We start from the raw sequence: 15,610 nt of genomic DNA on the forward strand, positions 1-15,610 counted from the left end.
CATTGTTTCTGATAGCAATTTTCTGTGGGTCCGCTGCCGATTTGACGTCAGATCGGCAAGAAATCTGTATCCGCTCGTTGTACCCCTGTTTTTAAAAGATTTGGGTAAGGAGGAAAAGAGAGAGGGTTTTATTTTCTGACGCTGCGTGAGTTCCCCGACGCACCGGGGACACATATTTATGTATAAAAGACATCACAAAGTGCATTTCGCATGATAGGTCCCCTTAAAGTAAGTGGACCTTTTTCTCTTACAGAATTTCCTGTACAACAATTTCAAATGTTTCAATAACCAGCTTTTAGATTGAAACCTTTATCACAGATAAACATTGACCTGCAATGTTCAGATCCTACTGTACTTTTTCTAATATGTGGAACAGCAGTTTCAGAAGTCTTTGAACAGGCTCCTTTAATCTCTAAAGTTCAGTTTAATGGTTAAAAATGTAACCCACACAGCAGCAGCACTCTTAAGACATGAGATGTTGTACGACAGGAGGAGGCCCGGGGGTCCATTGTCACATTATTAGTGCACACTGATGAGAAATGTGTGTGTCCTGCATCAGCCTCGACCTCGGTGTCATTTGTGGCCACAGCCTGTTCAAACAGAGGAGCCAAATGAGCATCCTGACAAACAGACACAAACCACCTCAACTGGCTCCATCCTCTCATAGTGAGAGCAGCAGCCTGATACTGAGGTCCTCGTGGATCATTGCACTCGTCTTTCTCTCCGACTGAGGCCAGACACCCTGCCGGCTTCTTTCGGTCACTAACCAAAACACACAACAACAGCTGGGTCGCAAAATAAACACACAACCAAAAGTAATTCACCTGCTCTCACTAAGGCACACATCATGTGTGTTGCTTTCTGCAAACTGTGGATTTAATCTCACTACTTGTGTTTAATATTCACATGTTATGGCGCTTGTGTAGTCAAACATACATGTGTCACTATACTGATGAAATTATCAGCTGCTGTCACAGTTATACTGTATTAATTTTTACAAAAACACGTGGTGAACACTAAATAGCCTATTTCTTATAATTCATTAGCCTTTGGAAGTGGTAAAAGGGTTTCAATTATTATTACGCACATTTCAAAATCTTTGGCTGAGCTTTTCGGCTTTTATGTCTGATTCTTCTAAGGTGGCTAACAAAGCATCAGGAAGTACATTTAACAGTAATACTCTGGTCTAAATGATGGAGGGATTTCACTTTTAATGAGCTGATACTGTGATTTATGGACAAAAGGGATTTTAAATATGAGCCTGCTGTTCATACCGGAAAGCTTTAAAATAACTCAAATCTTGTCAATTTGGAAAAGCTTGTTGAGATGCTTTACTGTTTACTGAGCTGGAAAAAACTCAATATATTTAAGGTTCTTCCTGTTGAATGACTAAATCCACAACCTCAGCTTGCCAGTTCAGTTTCTCTGAAGAATTATGTCACTTGCAACATCGTCCACAGAGCTCCTTCTACTTATCTGGAGTCAAGGTCAACATTTCCCCTCCCTGCCAAAACAGGCTTTGCAGTGTGCTGCCAGAACTTCCTGATTTCCCAAATAAACAACCTGCTACATTCCAGCTTTCACTTCAGCAGCGGCAGCTTCCCAGGCCTGTGGTTCCTGGGTTTTCACCACAACAAACAGCAAACTTACCAGTAAACTCTAAAATACCATTAAGAATACCAGCTAGGGCTGCCCTATAGATCACTCTGTTGGGCTGGCGGCTCAGTCCCTGCTGGGGAGGACCCGGGGCCATTAACGTTCCTTACTCTGTGTCCTCTTTTCAGCTTTGTCCCTCCAATGAAGGCACTGATATTTTTTCTTAAAAACAAAACAAAAAGTTTACCAAAAATACAAAATTTGTTGTAATTTTTGGACACAATCCTAGTGTTAATGTAAGGACACAACACCCATGAGATACCAGACCTAAACATCTAGGATATTGGATTGAATTGGAGATTTAATCCATTATTTACAAAATCATATGAATATGAAACTAATTTTGCAACTTCCACTAAAATCAAAAACAAACATTATAACCTCTGCTTAATCTGATTATCTGTTTTATTAAAAGAAACATGAGCCATTCTCATCAAAAGCTGCTTTAAAATGATGACCTTTATGAGGCCTCTTATTTCAAATAAAATAAAAAGTTCCTCACCGTCTCCAAACAGCATGAGGATGGCCAGATCCACGGCTCGTTTCCAGCCGGAGTCTTTCTGGATGGCGATGCCGTAGCCGGTGGAGGCAAACACCTTGCCGCTGCCGATGGTGACCAGCTTACAGCCTTCGTCTCGGCCCGCCATGTAGTTCAGCACCGCAGCGTCGTAGATGAAGGCATCCAGTTTGCTACAGAGCGCCATGAAAGGAATAGCTGTTAGAAGACACTTTTAAAGTCTGTGTCCATTTTGGACTTGTGAATGAGTCTGAAATCCCTCACTTCCTCATCACTATTCACATTAAATTAGCATTGATTAAACTAAACATCTATTAACACAATGTATAACTCTTCACACCAACATTCTATGGGTTTGTTATTTACTTTGAAACTTCTGAAGATTTTTCTTGAAAGTCTCATGGTACTTATTATGAATCTAATTCAGACAGTTGTATCAGCTAAGTTTGTTTGGTTTAAAAAGAGTTATAGGATTCATTTCCATGCATGATCCTCTCCATGTTTACCCCCCAAAAATATTCAACTCAACTCAAATCATTTATTTATAGAGCCCCTTTCCTACCAACATGCAACCCAAAGAGCCTTACAGAGAGGAACAAAAAGTGAAATGAATAAATAACATTTTGCATGGCTTTAAAGGGCAAAATACAACAATAAAATGTTAAAAATATTTTTTAAAATAAAAGCCAATAGAACAGAATTAAATAAACACCAGGGATAATAGCATACTGTTAAAACCAATGAGCTTAAAAAGTAAGGTTATTACATCACTTGAAATTAAATTAATTAATTCGTCATTCATTATTTTTGGAGTGCTCTCCATTAATTTGAATTGAATGCTTGCCTGTGCACATTTCTGCACGTTCAGACGACCTGCTGTGCATCGAGTCAAACACTCGAGGAAACGCTGGCTTAGCATTTAATTGGAATTAATTAATTGAAAGTATAACAATTGAACTTTCTCTGTTTCAGCAATAATTAATTACAAATTGCATAATCATTTCAAGGAAACTTACAACGAAATTATAAGAAATGTATGAGACCATGAATAATTAAGGGCTAATAAGCAAAACATTGCATTGAGGTGGTGTGCATGCTAAAGACACTATGAGGAACTATACAGCATATTGAATAATAATATGTCACAAAGTCAACATAAGAAAGGGAGAGATTCTGGATACAATGACTGATCATGTTATTCTATTCTCTTCTGTTCCTGGGTTTCCTGTAGTATTCCCTCAAATAAAACTGAAAAAATGCTCTGTTGCAAACAAATGTTTATGATAATTACATCTTTCATTCAGCAAGAAAGTTTTCACACCACTAGTTTGATTTTTGAAGCATAAATGCAATCCGGAGAAGTGATTTACTCAGTAAGCCACTTTGCCAGTTTGCAACCACCTTTTTTAGGACACATTAAAGATTCAAAATGCACAAGTTGGGTATTTACTGACAAATAGAAGTCCATAAAACAAAAAGGTGAATATTATATTGTGTGTTTATATATAAAGTGTATATTATTTAAGCTTGTGTTAACCACAGACCCTTTTTCAGGCTTCAACAAAAAAACACTTCTAAAATCTGAGTGGCTTAGGGACGAGGTAATTGTTGCAAAAATGCTATCTCTTTTCTTGATTTAAGGTCTCAGTCCTGCAGCAGTGAATTCTTATATTTTCTTTTCAGATCAACTCCGTCTGATTTTAAAGGTAAATTGATATGACAGTCTGCAGCTTAGTGACAAACTTCAATGAAACTGTTCCTCTGAGCTCTGAAGGCCTCTGTGGTCATTCAGAGGTGCATCCCTGCTTTGCATTCCTAATCTTTAAGCAGCTGGTTTGCGAAAAACATTTAACGACAGGGAGAGAGAAACAGTAAGATACCCGCCTGAGTTTCAGTGGCAGAGAGGGAGAATGTGAGCTAGCTTTCATAGTAACCACAAGCTCCGCTGCTATTCTGGGTGCTGATGCACAGCTCTACTGGCTGCCCACCCACATCGCCCTGAATGCTCCCTCTTCCTCTGTCTCCCTCTCTTATTCCTTCATCATCTTTCCTCTGTGTTGCATCAGTACAGGACCTCACAGCTCCATCACACTGTCTCTCTTCTCCCTGCTGAGATCCTTTCAACTCCCCCCCCCCCCCCCCCCCCCCCCCCCCCCACCCCCATCTGTCTCTCCGTCCTCCCCCTCTATCTCTCTCCTCCTCACCCGCTCTTCAGACTGTACAGCGCTTCGTCTACGTTCTTCTGGTGGAAGCTGGTCATGTAAGTGTGCATGTCCCGGTAGTTGTTGCGGATGTTGCGCTCTGTGCTCCCGTTGGGCACCGTGCCGAACCGGAACGGCGGTGAGAATTCGTTTGGATTCTGGAACTGTGGCAGGGGGTTTTTCCGGAAACGAAACCACACAGAGAAAATGAGAGAGGACACCTCGTTAGCGTTGAAAAAGGCGCTGAGCCGCATCAAACAGCCGTTAATGCACCGTTGAGCAGCATCACAGTGCTAAGTAGACCCACACACCTGGGAGACTCAAGACACATTTAGACAAACATGTACAGTACAACAGATCAAGTTCAAAAATAATCACCACCATTCAGGTCATACAAGTGAGAAAAGATTATTTGAGAGCTGCAACTGATGATTACTTTCATTTCTGATTGATACATTGAATTTATCGACTAATCGTTTGGGCTGTAAAGTGAAAAAGTGTCCAAAACTAATTTAGTTTAACATAATATAAGACAAAAAAAAGTAAGATATAAAAGAAGAGAAGCAGGTCCTCACTGTAAGTACTTTTTGACATTTCTACGTGAAAATAAATCGAAATTGATGAATATATTGAGGCAACAGGTAGCTTCACTGATAGAATGAGTGCATCATGTAGTAAGAGTTAAGCAATCATCCGCGGATTAATCAATAATTAAAAGAATTGTAAATTGTTATAACTTATATGTTACTAAGAGTGTTAGATTTGCTTTAGATACATTTAAATGATCACATTTGAAACTTCATGGGTGGTGTTAATTATAGGACGCTCATATAATAATGGGGAACCCCTGAAATAGACGATTCATCTCAATTTATATAAATACTTTTAGTTTTTTCAATAAAATGATGACTCACACTCTGTTTAAATGAAGGTTAACTGAAATACATTATAGAAAAAGGAGAAATCATCTCTATGGCAGCCCTAAATTGTAAACCCAATTATATATTTACTTACTTAGAATGCTTTAGAAAACTAAAAGCCATCCACGCTCACATCACCCCACATTACACACTTCACACACCTGCTCCTCCGCCCCTCAGCCCCTCACATTCCTTCAATTCACACCTTTTTATCTGACAGGCCCGACACCTGGTCCACATACTCCTCTTGGATCATGAAGGCGGCCAGGTTGGCAGTGTAGGAGGCCAGGAAGATGACAGCGAAGAAGGCCCACACTGACACCATGATCTTACTGGTGGTACCTTTGGGGTTCTGCACGGGGACGGAGTTGTTGAAAACCAGACCCCATAGCAACCAGATGGCCTTTCCGATGGTGAAGGAGGGACCGCCGGGCTCTGGGACAGAAATAAAAGAGGAGGGGTGCAAAGAAAGATGAAAGAGGGAAGAGAGTGAAAGAAATCAGTCTCACAGATCCCAGGTGCTGCTTCATTTTATCTGCATTTACTCATGAGCGCCGTGGTGGGAGGCACTTGATGGATGGCGCCGACAAAGACAGGATTTCTTCCCATCCTTCAGTTTTGTCAGCGATCGCAGGATGTGCTGTACGGTCCACGCCCGCTCCTCCAGACGCTGCTGTGACAACCCACTGTTACAGACTACCTCTGTTCCACCTACCTCTGCGGCGGCATGACAGGAAACACTACCTACTGTAGCTCTGAGGTGGCGGACACAGGGAGGAAGAGAGAAGGGGGGGGGGGGGCGTCGATGATGAGCAAACAGCAGGCTGCAATTATGCTACAGCTGGAGCAGGCTTTACATAACCCAGCGATTAAACCACACACAGCATACACTGTCATTCAGAAAACACTAACATAACTCCCAACAAAACACCATTACTCTCCCCCTCTCTGCTGCTTGATAAAAAGACCGAGAGCAGCAATATAACACATCTCTGGTTTGATCCTGAGCGGCTGTTTCAGGATAATGCAATCCTGAGTCAAACAGAGCTAGGTGTATACAAAATAGATTGAATCTGAACCATTGATTTTGATGGGTAAATTGATTTGAACGGCCTGCTGGAGCTGAATTCAACAGGGTAGCGTCGCTCCATACTGTCAGACACCATTGAACCTGACACATATTTTTCTATGTATGGTAATAGATCTACTTAAGTGTACTCATCGGTTTAACAACCCTGAGGTTTAACAACCCTGAGTGTGGCGGTCTAACGACGTTGTGTAGTATTTGAGAATGGCACTAGAAAAAAAGAGGTTGGAACAGAGCAGTCTTTGTTCTCACGGTGAGGGTAAGAACACTTAAGATCATCCATCTACTGGCTCTTGTCAATGAGCCTTTTCATTAGTGAAAGGGCTTAAGTGACTGTAGATGGAGATAAGTACTCCCAGACCCAGCTACACTCATTCAGAAGGGATTTTCAGAGTCATTTTGCACAAAAAGGTGCTTTCAAGGTAACAAAACAGGCAGAGTTATACTCTTTTCCACCTAATTTAGCTCAGTTTGAAAAGGTGATAGACCCATTTCCCATTGCCAGGAGAAGAATGTTTTTCTCTTTTTCCAGTGTGTCATGTTGGGCATCAAGCATGCACGATTGGTATACAATGGAAAGCAGATATTATTACATGTCATTTGTTAGACGCTTTTATCCAAAGCGACTAACATACATTCAGTACTGTGGACAATCCCCACAGGAGCAATTTGGGGTGAAGTGTCTTGCCCAGGGACACAGCGACATGCTGACTGTAGTGGGACTCGAACTTGCTATCCCCTGATTCAAAGTCCAGCACTCTATCCACTGAGCCAAAGCCGCCTGTGATTGGTTACTTCTGTTTGTTATCTGTTACCTATTCAGTCCCTCTGTCAAACTCTGAGACAGAGTTGGTTATGGATGAAGCATTGGAAGACGAACCAAGTCAGGTTGATACGTTTTCAAATGGTTTCTGTTGAGTTTAAATGAAGTGTGTTCATCTGTGAATAATATTACTATCATCTATTACCATAACAGTGTGACTGTAGTCTTGTGGCTACGCAAAGGGAATATAAATGATATGCTTTAATTATAATAAATGTCCAAACGATTTGCATTTATTCTATATTCACGTCAACATGCGTCACATAGCATTGTTCAGGAAAAGGTGTGAAAATGATCTTGATGACCCAGGTGTCATTCAGATAAATACCTGTGACTGCGGCAGAGTCATTTGTTAGCAGATTGAATGCAGATTGTAACCTTGTGGATGAAGAGATCGCCCGGTAAATGAACTTCAATGTCATCTTTTTGGAGCATCCATTGACCTGAGGCCTGTACTACGAAGCTGGTTCAACTTAACCTGGATATGTTGGAGTTAGCCGGTTGGCGTAATCCAAAACATACGCGCTGGCGCTAAACTGTACTACGACGCTGGATATCAAGTGGATCGCTCAAGCCGCCGTGTCCTATCTAGTTAGGTGCGCGTTCACATGAAAGGGGTGGTATTTGGAGCATTCGACCAATCTCAAACACGGAGAAGCGTACTGACAGCGCAGCGTCATACTTCCTGAATGAAAAGTGAACTTTAATATTAGTCAAATATGAGGAAGTTAAACTTTAAACATCCATGACTTAAACACTTTACCCAGGATAAAAGCCACATAGCTGCACCTGCAAGGTGAATACAGCTGGTAAAAGAAAAAGTGTTTGAATGCGTACATTAACAGGTTTATGAAATCACTGCCCCGTCCAAGACACGAGTGGATCTGACTTTAATTAGGAGAATTTGACTCGAGTGTTTCGTCAATTGAATGTGTTGCTTAAAATAATACTTCTGCATACAGTATGTGACACTGTGAGTGTTGCACGGCCAGATACGGCTCAAGAAGCTGACTCAAATAAGGAAATATATGATACATTATGATGTGATATGATATGAATGATAATGGGACACATCTACGTCTGCACTCACAGTGCCGCGGACTGTACTTAATGTTACTCTGATCCGGTTACTTATGTCGTGGCAGATATTTAAGTAAGCTTTCTTAACGCTAATGTTATAATAGTCAGATTGCTCTGAAGATGGGAGGGGATATTCTATTAATTTTCACGTTCACACAGTCAGTTGATTTTGGCCGGTCGTCTTTCCTGCAACGGCAGTTTAAACTGTATTTCCTTTCTCCTCCTGTCATATGAATTGATCGCTTTAAACTCCGCACACGGAGCTCTGATTGGTCAGCAGGCGGTGCTTTCACTGAGTTGATCTCTTAGCCTGCCACCTAACCTGCTCCGGAGCAGGTTTGCCGCTCAGCATAAGTTACCATGGAAATCTAGCCTGCTAAAAAGAGAACCAGCGTCGTAGGACCGGAAAGCCCGAGATTTCCCTGAATTTAGCCGGCTAAGCGAAAATCCAGCTTCGTAGTACAGGCCTCTGGTTTGATATTGTGTTTGTATATGTGTGTGTTTGCATCAGTGTGTGTGTGTGTGTGTGTGTGTGTGTGTGTGTGTGTGTGTGTGTGTGTGTGTGTGTGTGTGTGTGTGTGTGTGTGTGTGTGTGTGTGTGTGTGTGTGTGTGTGTGTGTGTGTGTGTGTGTGTGTGTGTGTGTGTGTGTGTGTGTGTGTGTGTGCGATCCTCTCACCTCGCCCATCTGCCAGGCAGCGATTGTAACCCACTGGGCTGAAGTATTCAAACACAAACACAGCCACGGCCGACACCAACAGCAACATCACAAACATCATCACCCAGACATCAGCACTGAAGGGCTCTGAAACACAGAGAGGGAGAGGGGAGACAGGGGGAGGACAGGGTGCAGAGGAAGTAGAAAAGGGGAGGTGGGGAGGGTTGTGGGAAGACAGAGAGAGGAAGTTCATTAAACCAAATTAAAGAATATTACAAAATCCCCCCCTGGTGTCAACATGATTATTTGTATTCAGACGTTATGTACCGCGTGGCTCATTGTTCAGATTGATGGATTTTGTCTGCGTTTGTGTGAACACTAACAAGCACTTATCAACAGAGCAACTGAGAGGATTGGTGTGAATGGACACATGTACTCATTGAAATGGGCACATTTTCCACCACTTGCACTCTGCTTTGCAATGTTCACAAACATGGCAGTCTTGGACAAATACCGTAGCAGTCTAGTTAGCAAAACATCTCATTACAAGCTCCATTTAGTGGCTGCTCTGGAGCTTTCTACTGTATCAGCTTCATCAGCAGTGTTTATCGACAATTAAAGTTAATTGTATCAAAGCCCACTTTTCCTACTATTTATTACGGAAGCCCTGAGACGCAATTTAGAAAAACATTTCCAAATTGGATCAATATTGTTTTCTCTTCTGTCTGTATGTCTTTTAAAACATGTGAAAAATAAGTTTCTCTGTGATACAAAATGTGTTGTAAGGTTATTTGTAGGAAACATTTCTGTTGTTGTAATACCCATTTCGGCCCACTAGAGGCCTTTGTTCTTAATAGGACTAAAAGCAGCAGATTAGTGCTGATTTCTAGCCAAAAGAGAAACATGACATTGAGGTTACATTACTTTCTCTGAATTAATTTAACACAGAAGAGAACATTTTTTAGATAAGTCTTAAAAAATAGCTAACAACAATGTTCTCTTTTACTTTATTAACAATTACCTCTCTCTATACTGTACTGTTGTCAGATTGGATGTTCCATAATAACCACTAAATGGACCCTGGGGCGGGATTCATTAATGAACTACACTTTCTAAAGATTAAGAATGACATTTAAATCTCGGCCACAGCACTTTCACAACATAATGTTGATGCACAGTTTGTACAGATCATGTTTTTGGTGATATTCACAGAAAAATATAAACTTTTCAACCGCATATTATATCACCACATGACCAAACTTGTTGTTTTGTGCTGCTGAAAAACACAATTAAACAGTGTCCTTATTTGTGAACAACCCGCTTGTTATTGGTCTGTGAGTAAGCATTTATTATTCAATATGAGTGTGTGTGTGTAATTGTTCTCTCAATTGTGTGGTTCATCTGCCAAAAGTACCAGGTGTGTTTTTTCCTCACCGAGAAAGGCGGAGGGGGACACGGTGCCGTTGCTACGGGAGACCATGACACTGATGCCCGTCTCAATGAAAGGCACAGAGAAGTCGATGACCTGTGACCTCTCCTCGTTAATAGTGAGCGAACCCACTGCCATGTGAGCATTCTTCAACACCACCTGAAGGTCAGCCACAGACACACAGAGACAGACGGGGGGGAAACGTAGAAGGTCAGTGCTCAATTTCCCTAGGATCGCGGTTAAAACAGAGGGAGATGTGAAAGTCATTCAGTGCTGCAGTCCATAAACAATCCATATAGCAGCCATACATATATAGTAGAGGGGCCAGGTCGGAAGGGGGTTCTATTTAGAGGATACAAACCACATTTCTTAGTTTAAAGTCACAAATCGTAGCAAAAAAATGAGTTTGCAGTGATGTGATGACAACCATGTTTTAGGTTGTGGGAACCCCATTACAGACGGTGTAAGTAACTAGGGAATGCAACACTAACATGTCAGAGAGGAGGTGCAACAGTATGAAACATGGCGTTAATCTTACATTTGTCCATTGCGTTCCTGATGAACAAAAGCTATCAACTTTCCAGATCAGTAAATTATTATCTTCTGGATATGCTCAAATCACGACAATGTCTCTTCATATTCCAAATGCTAACAAGATGTGTTGATTCTGGGCTGAAATAACAATAATTTCCTCATTGCTATATATAATTGCAAAGTATAATTTTATCATCCAAGCATAAAACACATAGATGTGTGCCTTTGTGCCACAGTTCTGATGATCTTTTACGCAAATGTATGACTTTATAATCTCAGGAAGGTTTTAAACTTGTGAAGATGTAAGTATTCTTCCACTGAATATACCACTTTAATTGATCAAATATCACAGTTGTAGTTTTTTCTCTGAATGCTCCCCATTACCTCATCTCCTTTACATTTATGTTCACCCACAATGACCCTAATAGGCTGTGGTAAAAGCCACCGACTTTGCCAAGTATTTAATACGCTATTTTGGTATAATGGGAGCAGCAGGAGAAGGGGATCATTACTACACTAGGTCAGTCTTTGACTCCCAACCAACCCCAGCTTCCATCTGAGTGTGTTTAAGGTATATTTAGCCCTAAGTAGCTGGAGCCTCGAGCCATTTATTACAGGGAGCACAAAGACTGTGTTAATAAGGGATATATTCAGTATGTATGCCAGAGTGAGCAGACATTCTACGCTCAGTTTTGTTTTTCTATGTTTGTCACACTTCTTCATGAAGGCCTTCTTTATGTTCTCGCTTTCGGTTTCCTGCGTTTACTTCCCCCCCCCCCCCGGGCCCCCCCTAAACAAAATAGTTAGCTGCTTGCTTAGGCATTTCAGGACATGGACTAATGCACCAATGCATGCAGGCACTGCACATTTACTATCAAAACAAAAATATATATATGCAGTTTGTACTGTTATTATATTGCCCTGCACATATGAACTTGAATACGTTCCTAAGATGATAATAGTAAAGTTGCTTGTTTTATGCCATTATCAATTCAAATGGACATCACATTGATTTGTGAAGACTGCATTGTGCTGATGTGTTCAGGAGAGCAGGGTTTTTCCCTGAGGCTGCTTCCTCTCTCTCCTTCTCTCTTCCAATCACTTTCTCTTTCTCAACGTCTCTTTCTTTCTCCATCTCTGATTAGGAGCCTCATTGCTCTCCTCCTCAGGATTTGCAGAGCTGATCCCCCCCCCCCCCCACCCCCCTCAGGCCACATATGGGGAACAAGTGCAGCCTGATGGCGGACAGAGACATTGAGAAGGAGACATTCAGACAGTATATAATTAGACCTATCATCAAAATAAATTCCTCGGGGCTCCAAAACCCAGTTGCAGTAGTTAGCATTATTATTAAATGACATAGTTACTTGCTTTTTTATTTTATTTTTAAAATAAATTAGTAATGTGTGCATTGAATTACACATTATAAAAATAATAGTGAATCACAAACTGCTATAAGAGCAGCGATTTTAAGAGGTAAGGCAAGGAGACGGAAAAAACATCAAACATACTACAAACATTAAATAAGTAAACATAAAGTTGAATGAATACATGTAAATAATGTAATGATTTAAGAATGATTCATCTATAACTGCTGCATTTTTCAACCAGCATTAGATTCAGTGTTGGTGTGTTATGATGGGTTTATGAACAGAAAAGTAACACTGCATTTTAGTTTCAATGGCCACATTTTGTTTTGGTTCATATTTGTGAAGCCAGTATTCGAGTGGTCCAAATTGAGTTATTCATTTTACATTTCAGAGTTACAATTTTTAAAAGGACCTCCATCAGGGAATATTAACACATGCTAAGACAAAGCAAAGCTCGGTAACCAAATTCTCAGCTATACTCTGAAATCGCAAAGGTTTCTTACACAAAAAAATAGCAGATGTTAAATTTGACCCCTGCCATCTGAAGCAGACTAAGTTTTATAATGACTTGTTTCACTGTGTTATTATAAATAGTGTTGCATGTCTTCAGGGAGGCATACTGAATGCACTAAGCTTCAAGAAAATGTGTACTTACAGTAAATGGTGGTAGGAATACTTAAACCACCCACGATGGTGAGTTCAATGTTTGCCAATGATGAAAAAGACCTGCAGTCAAGGCAAATTTACAAAAATACTATGCTACTTATGATGGAAGTCAGTTAAAAATAATTTAATATAATTACAGTTTAGGTAAAGTGCTCTTGCGATTCAATTCATGCATAACATGTGTATGATTATGAGTAAAATAAAGGCCTTACCTCCCCAACCATGCCATTCCATGTCCCATTAACCTTCTTGCCATGTTTGCCGTTGGTGACCAGGTAGAGGTCGTAGGTGAACTTGACCGCCTTGGCGATCTTCTTTAGGATGTCGATACAGAAACCTTTGCAGCAGCGCTTGATGTAAATCCCCGAATCCCCCGTCTGATTGCTGGAGGGGGAGGAAGGGAGGGAGTAAAGGTAGGGGAAGAGGAAGTACAGTTTATTTGGGTTCAAGTTAATCAAACTAGCAGATGTAAAAGAGAGAGGAAATAAGCAGGGATGAGATTAAATAAAAGTGAAATAAAACAACAAGCTGACATGTGTCTGGATTGTGCAGGTTTTCCCTCCCACAAAAAACTCCCCCCAGTTTCTTATTAATACCGCCCATGATTGTATTCCTCCACCAACTATTCCCTATCCATGTCTGTCCAAAATGTCATCACTTTATCCTAGTACACATTTTGTGAATCCCGTTTATAAGCATATGAATTCTTGAGGCCCAAATTGTGCCATGTGAGTTCACGACCTTTGACCAACAAAATCTAATCAGTTCAGAGTGCAAGTTGACATTTGTTCCAAATTTAATCAATTCCCTTAAATGTTTTTGAGATATTTCATTCAAGAAAAAAATATGGATTTACATAAAAGTAACCCGAGAACATGGGGTTTATGTTAAGGCATACAATAAAAACACCAGGTCCTGCTCAGTGAAAACATATATGTTCAAAACATTTACTGGTTACTTTTCGTAGTTTTTTGCCACCAGGCCAAACATTTACTGGTTGCAGCTTCTCAAATGTGAGTATATGCTGCTTCTCTTTGTCATATTTGAGGACACACTTGGGAAGATCTTTGGGATTTGGTTTCATCCTGGGCTATTGCATGTACATGTTTCAATGCATTGAGAAATCTTTTCTTAGATCAAATGATAAAGCTTGGTCTTCTAAATAAAAATCTGCAAAACCCTGTACATCTGGCTCATGGAGTATTTTTCATTGAGAGAAATCCTACATATTGTCTGTGGCATATTGCTGCCTTTTCCTGAAATACTGTATGTCATGAAATGTCTGATGGAAGAGACGGACGGATTGAGAGAAGGCGAAAGGGGCCATAGGAGAAAGAACGGGGTGGAAGATCAGTCAATAAGAAAAGCACTGAGCCAGAAATGTAGGACAACCTCAGGAGGTTTCAGGTAGGCCAGTGATGGAAAAGGAGGCCATTGAAAAACAATCCATTATTGCACACCAAGGAGAAGTGGATAGCAAGATGGTGAAGAGGCAGGGAGGGAGGACAACACCGACAGAGACAAAGACAATGATCTAATTAGCAGAACTGAAGCAGGTAGAGGTAATCAAAGGACACCGGGAGATTGTGTGATGAGGAAAATGCTTCAATTGTTCTAAATCAAGGAAATAATAAGCAAAGAAACAGAAGACGCCTAAAAAAAGGGAACATTCAAGAAAAATGTCAAATAAATCATGGATGTGAGCATTCACCTCCATCTTTACAGGCAAGTTTTATTATAACATTGTTTTATTTTTGTATTATCCTTTGGTTATATTAACAGTTTACATAATTATTATGTTAGAGTACTTAAGCAGCTTTTGTGTTTTTTGTGTTTTTTATACTAGTGATTTGCAACTTTGAAAACAAAACCGGATATACCAGAAATTCATATTGCAGCCATTTTGATTATAATGTACTGTATATGTTTAACACTCTTAGTTTCATAAAGAAAAAGTGTTCTATTATTAGCACTTGACTTAAAAATATGCATAATGCATTCACTTAGTAAAACAAATCCAGACACACAAACTGTATGTCTTTAGGAAGAAAAGGGGGGAAAAAACGAACACACTTTTGTTTATCATGTCTTAACTCTCACGTTAGTTTGAGCTGTTTTCGGCACGGCACAGTGTTCCTCATGCAGGTCCCACTGAGCGGGTCCACGTCCTCTACAATCACAAACGGCGCCTCCTCCAGAGTCACGATGGACAGGTGGTCCTCCCGCTCCTCCTCGAAGCGAGGCCACACATGGTACCTCATCGTCAGGGAGCCTCTCTCCCACTTGCCAACCTGCATGTGAGAGTGGGAGAGAGACACTGTGATTTACGGGCTACTGTAACAGGGACTTCAAGTGGCAGAGAGACACTTCAAGTGAAGAAGTGACAGACACAACACAGAGGGGCAACATACCAAGCAGGGAAAAAAGAGAGGAGATAGTTTAGAGGAAGAGAGAAGGACAGAATAAGGTGCAGGAGGAGGTTGACACTAGAAGAGAAGAAGAAGCAGAGAAGAGGACAAGAAGGCAAATTAGGAAGAGAGGAGAAGGCGAGGAAGAAGAGGATAGGAAGGATAGGAAACGAGTAGAAAAGAGAAAAGGAGAAGAAACAAGATGAGAAGGAGAAGAGAAGGAAATGAAACCAAAAAGAGAGAAGAAGAAGAAGGTAAGGAAA

At 40.7% G+C, this 15,610-nt stretch overlaps 1 protein-coding gene across 2 annotated transcripts in view; it reads right to left on the reverse strand.

Annotated features, from left to right (window-relative positions):
• The window catches only part of grin2bb (glutamate receptor, ionotropic, N-methyl D-aspartate 2B, genome duplicate b), a 102,512-nt gene that overhangs the window by 14,050 nt on the left and 72,852 nt on the right, over positions 1 to 15,610 (reverse strand). For both annotated transcript variants that reach the window (XM_034130513.1, XM_034130512.1), the window contains exons 8-14: positions 15,040 to 15,230; positions 13,152 to 13,323; positions 10,375 to 10,528; positions 8,962 to 9,087; positions 5,500 to 5,729; positions 4,378 to 4,538; positions 2,159 to 2,346 (exon numbers count right to left, since the gene is read on the reverse strand). In XM_034130513.1, coding sequence (XP_033986404.1) covers positions 2,159 to 2,346; positions 4,378 to 4,538; positions 5,500 to 5,729; positions 8,962 to 9,087; positions 10,375 to 10,528; positions 13,152 to 13,323; positions 15,040 to 15,230 — 1,222 coding nt within the window. The remainder of the gene's footprint in view (positions 1 to 2,158; positions 2,347 to 4,377; positions 4,539 to 5,499; positions 5,730 to 8,961; positions 9,088 to 10,374; positions 10,529 to 13,151; positions 13,324 to 15,039; positions 15,231 to 15,610) is intronic.

The sequence above is a fragment of the Trematomus bernacchii genome, unplaced genomic scaffold (assembly GCF_902827165.1).
Source record: "Trematomus bernacchii unplaced genomic scaffold, fTreBer1.1, whole genome shotgun sequence".
NCBI classification, from domain to species: domain Eukaryota; kingdom Metazoa; phylum Chordata; class Actinopteri; order Perciformes; family Nototheniidae; genus Trematomus; species Trematomus bernacchii.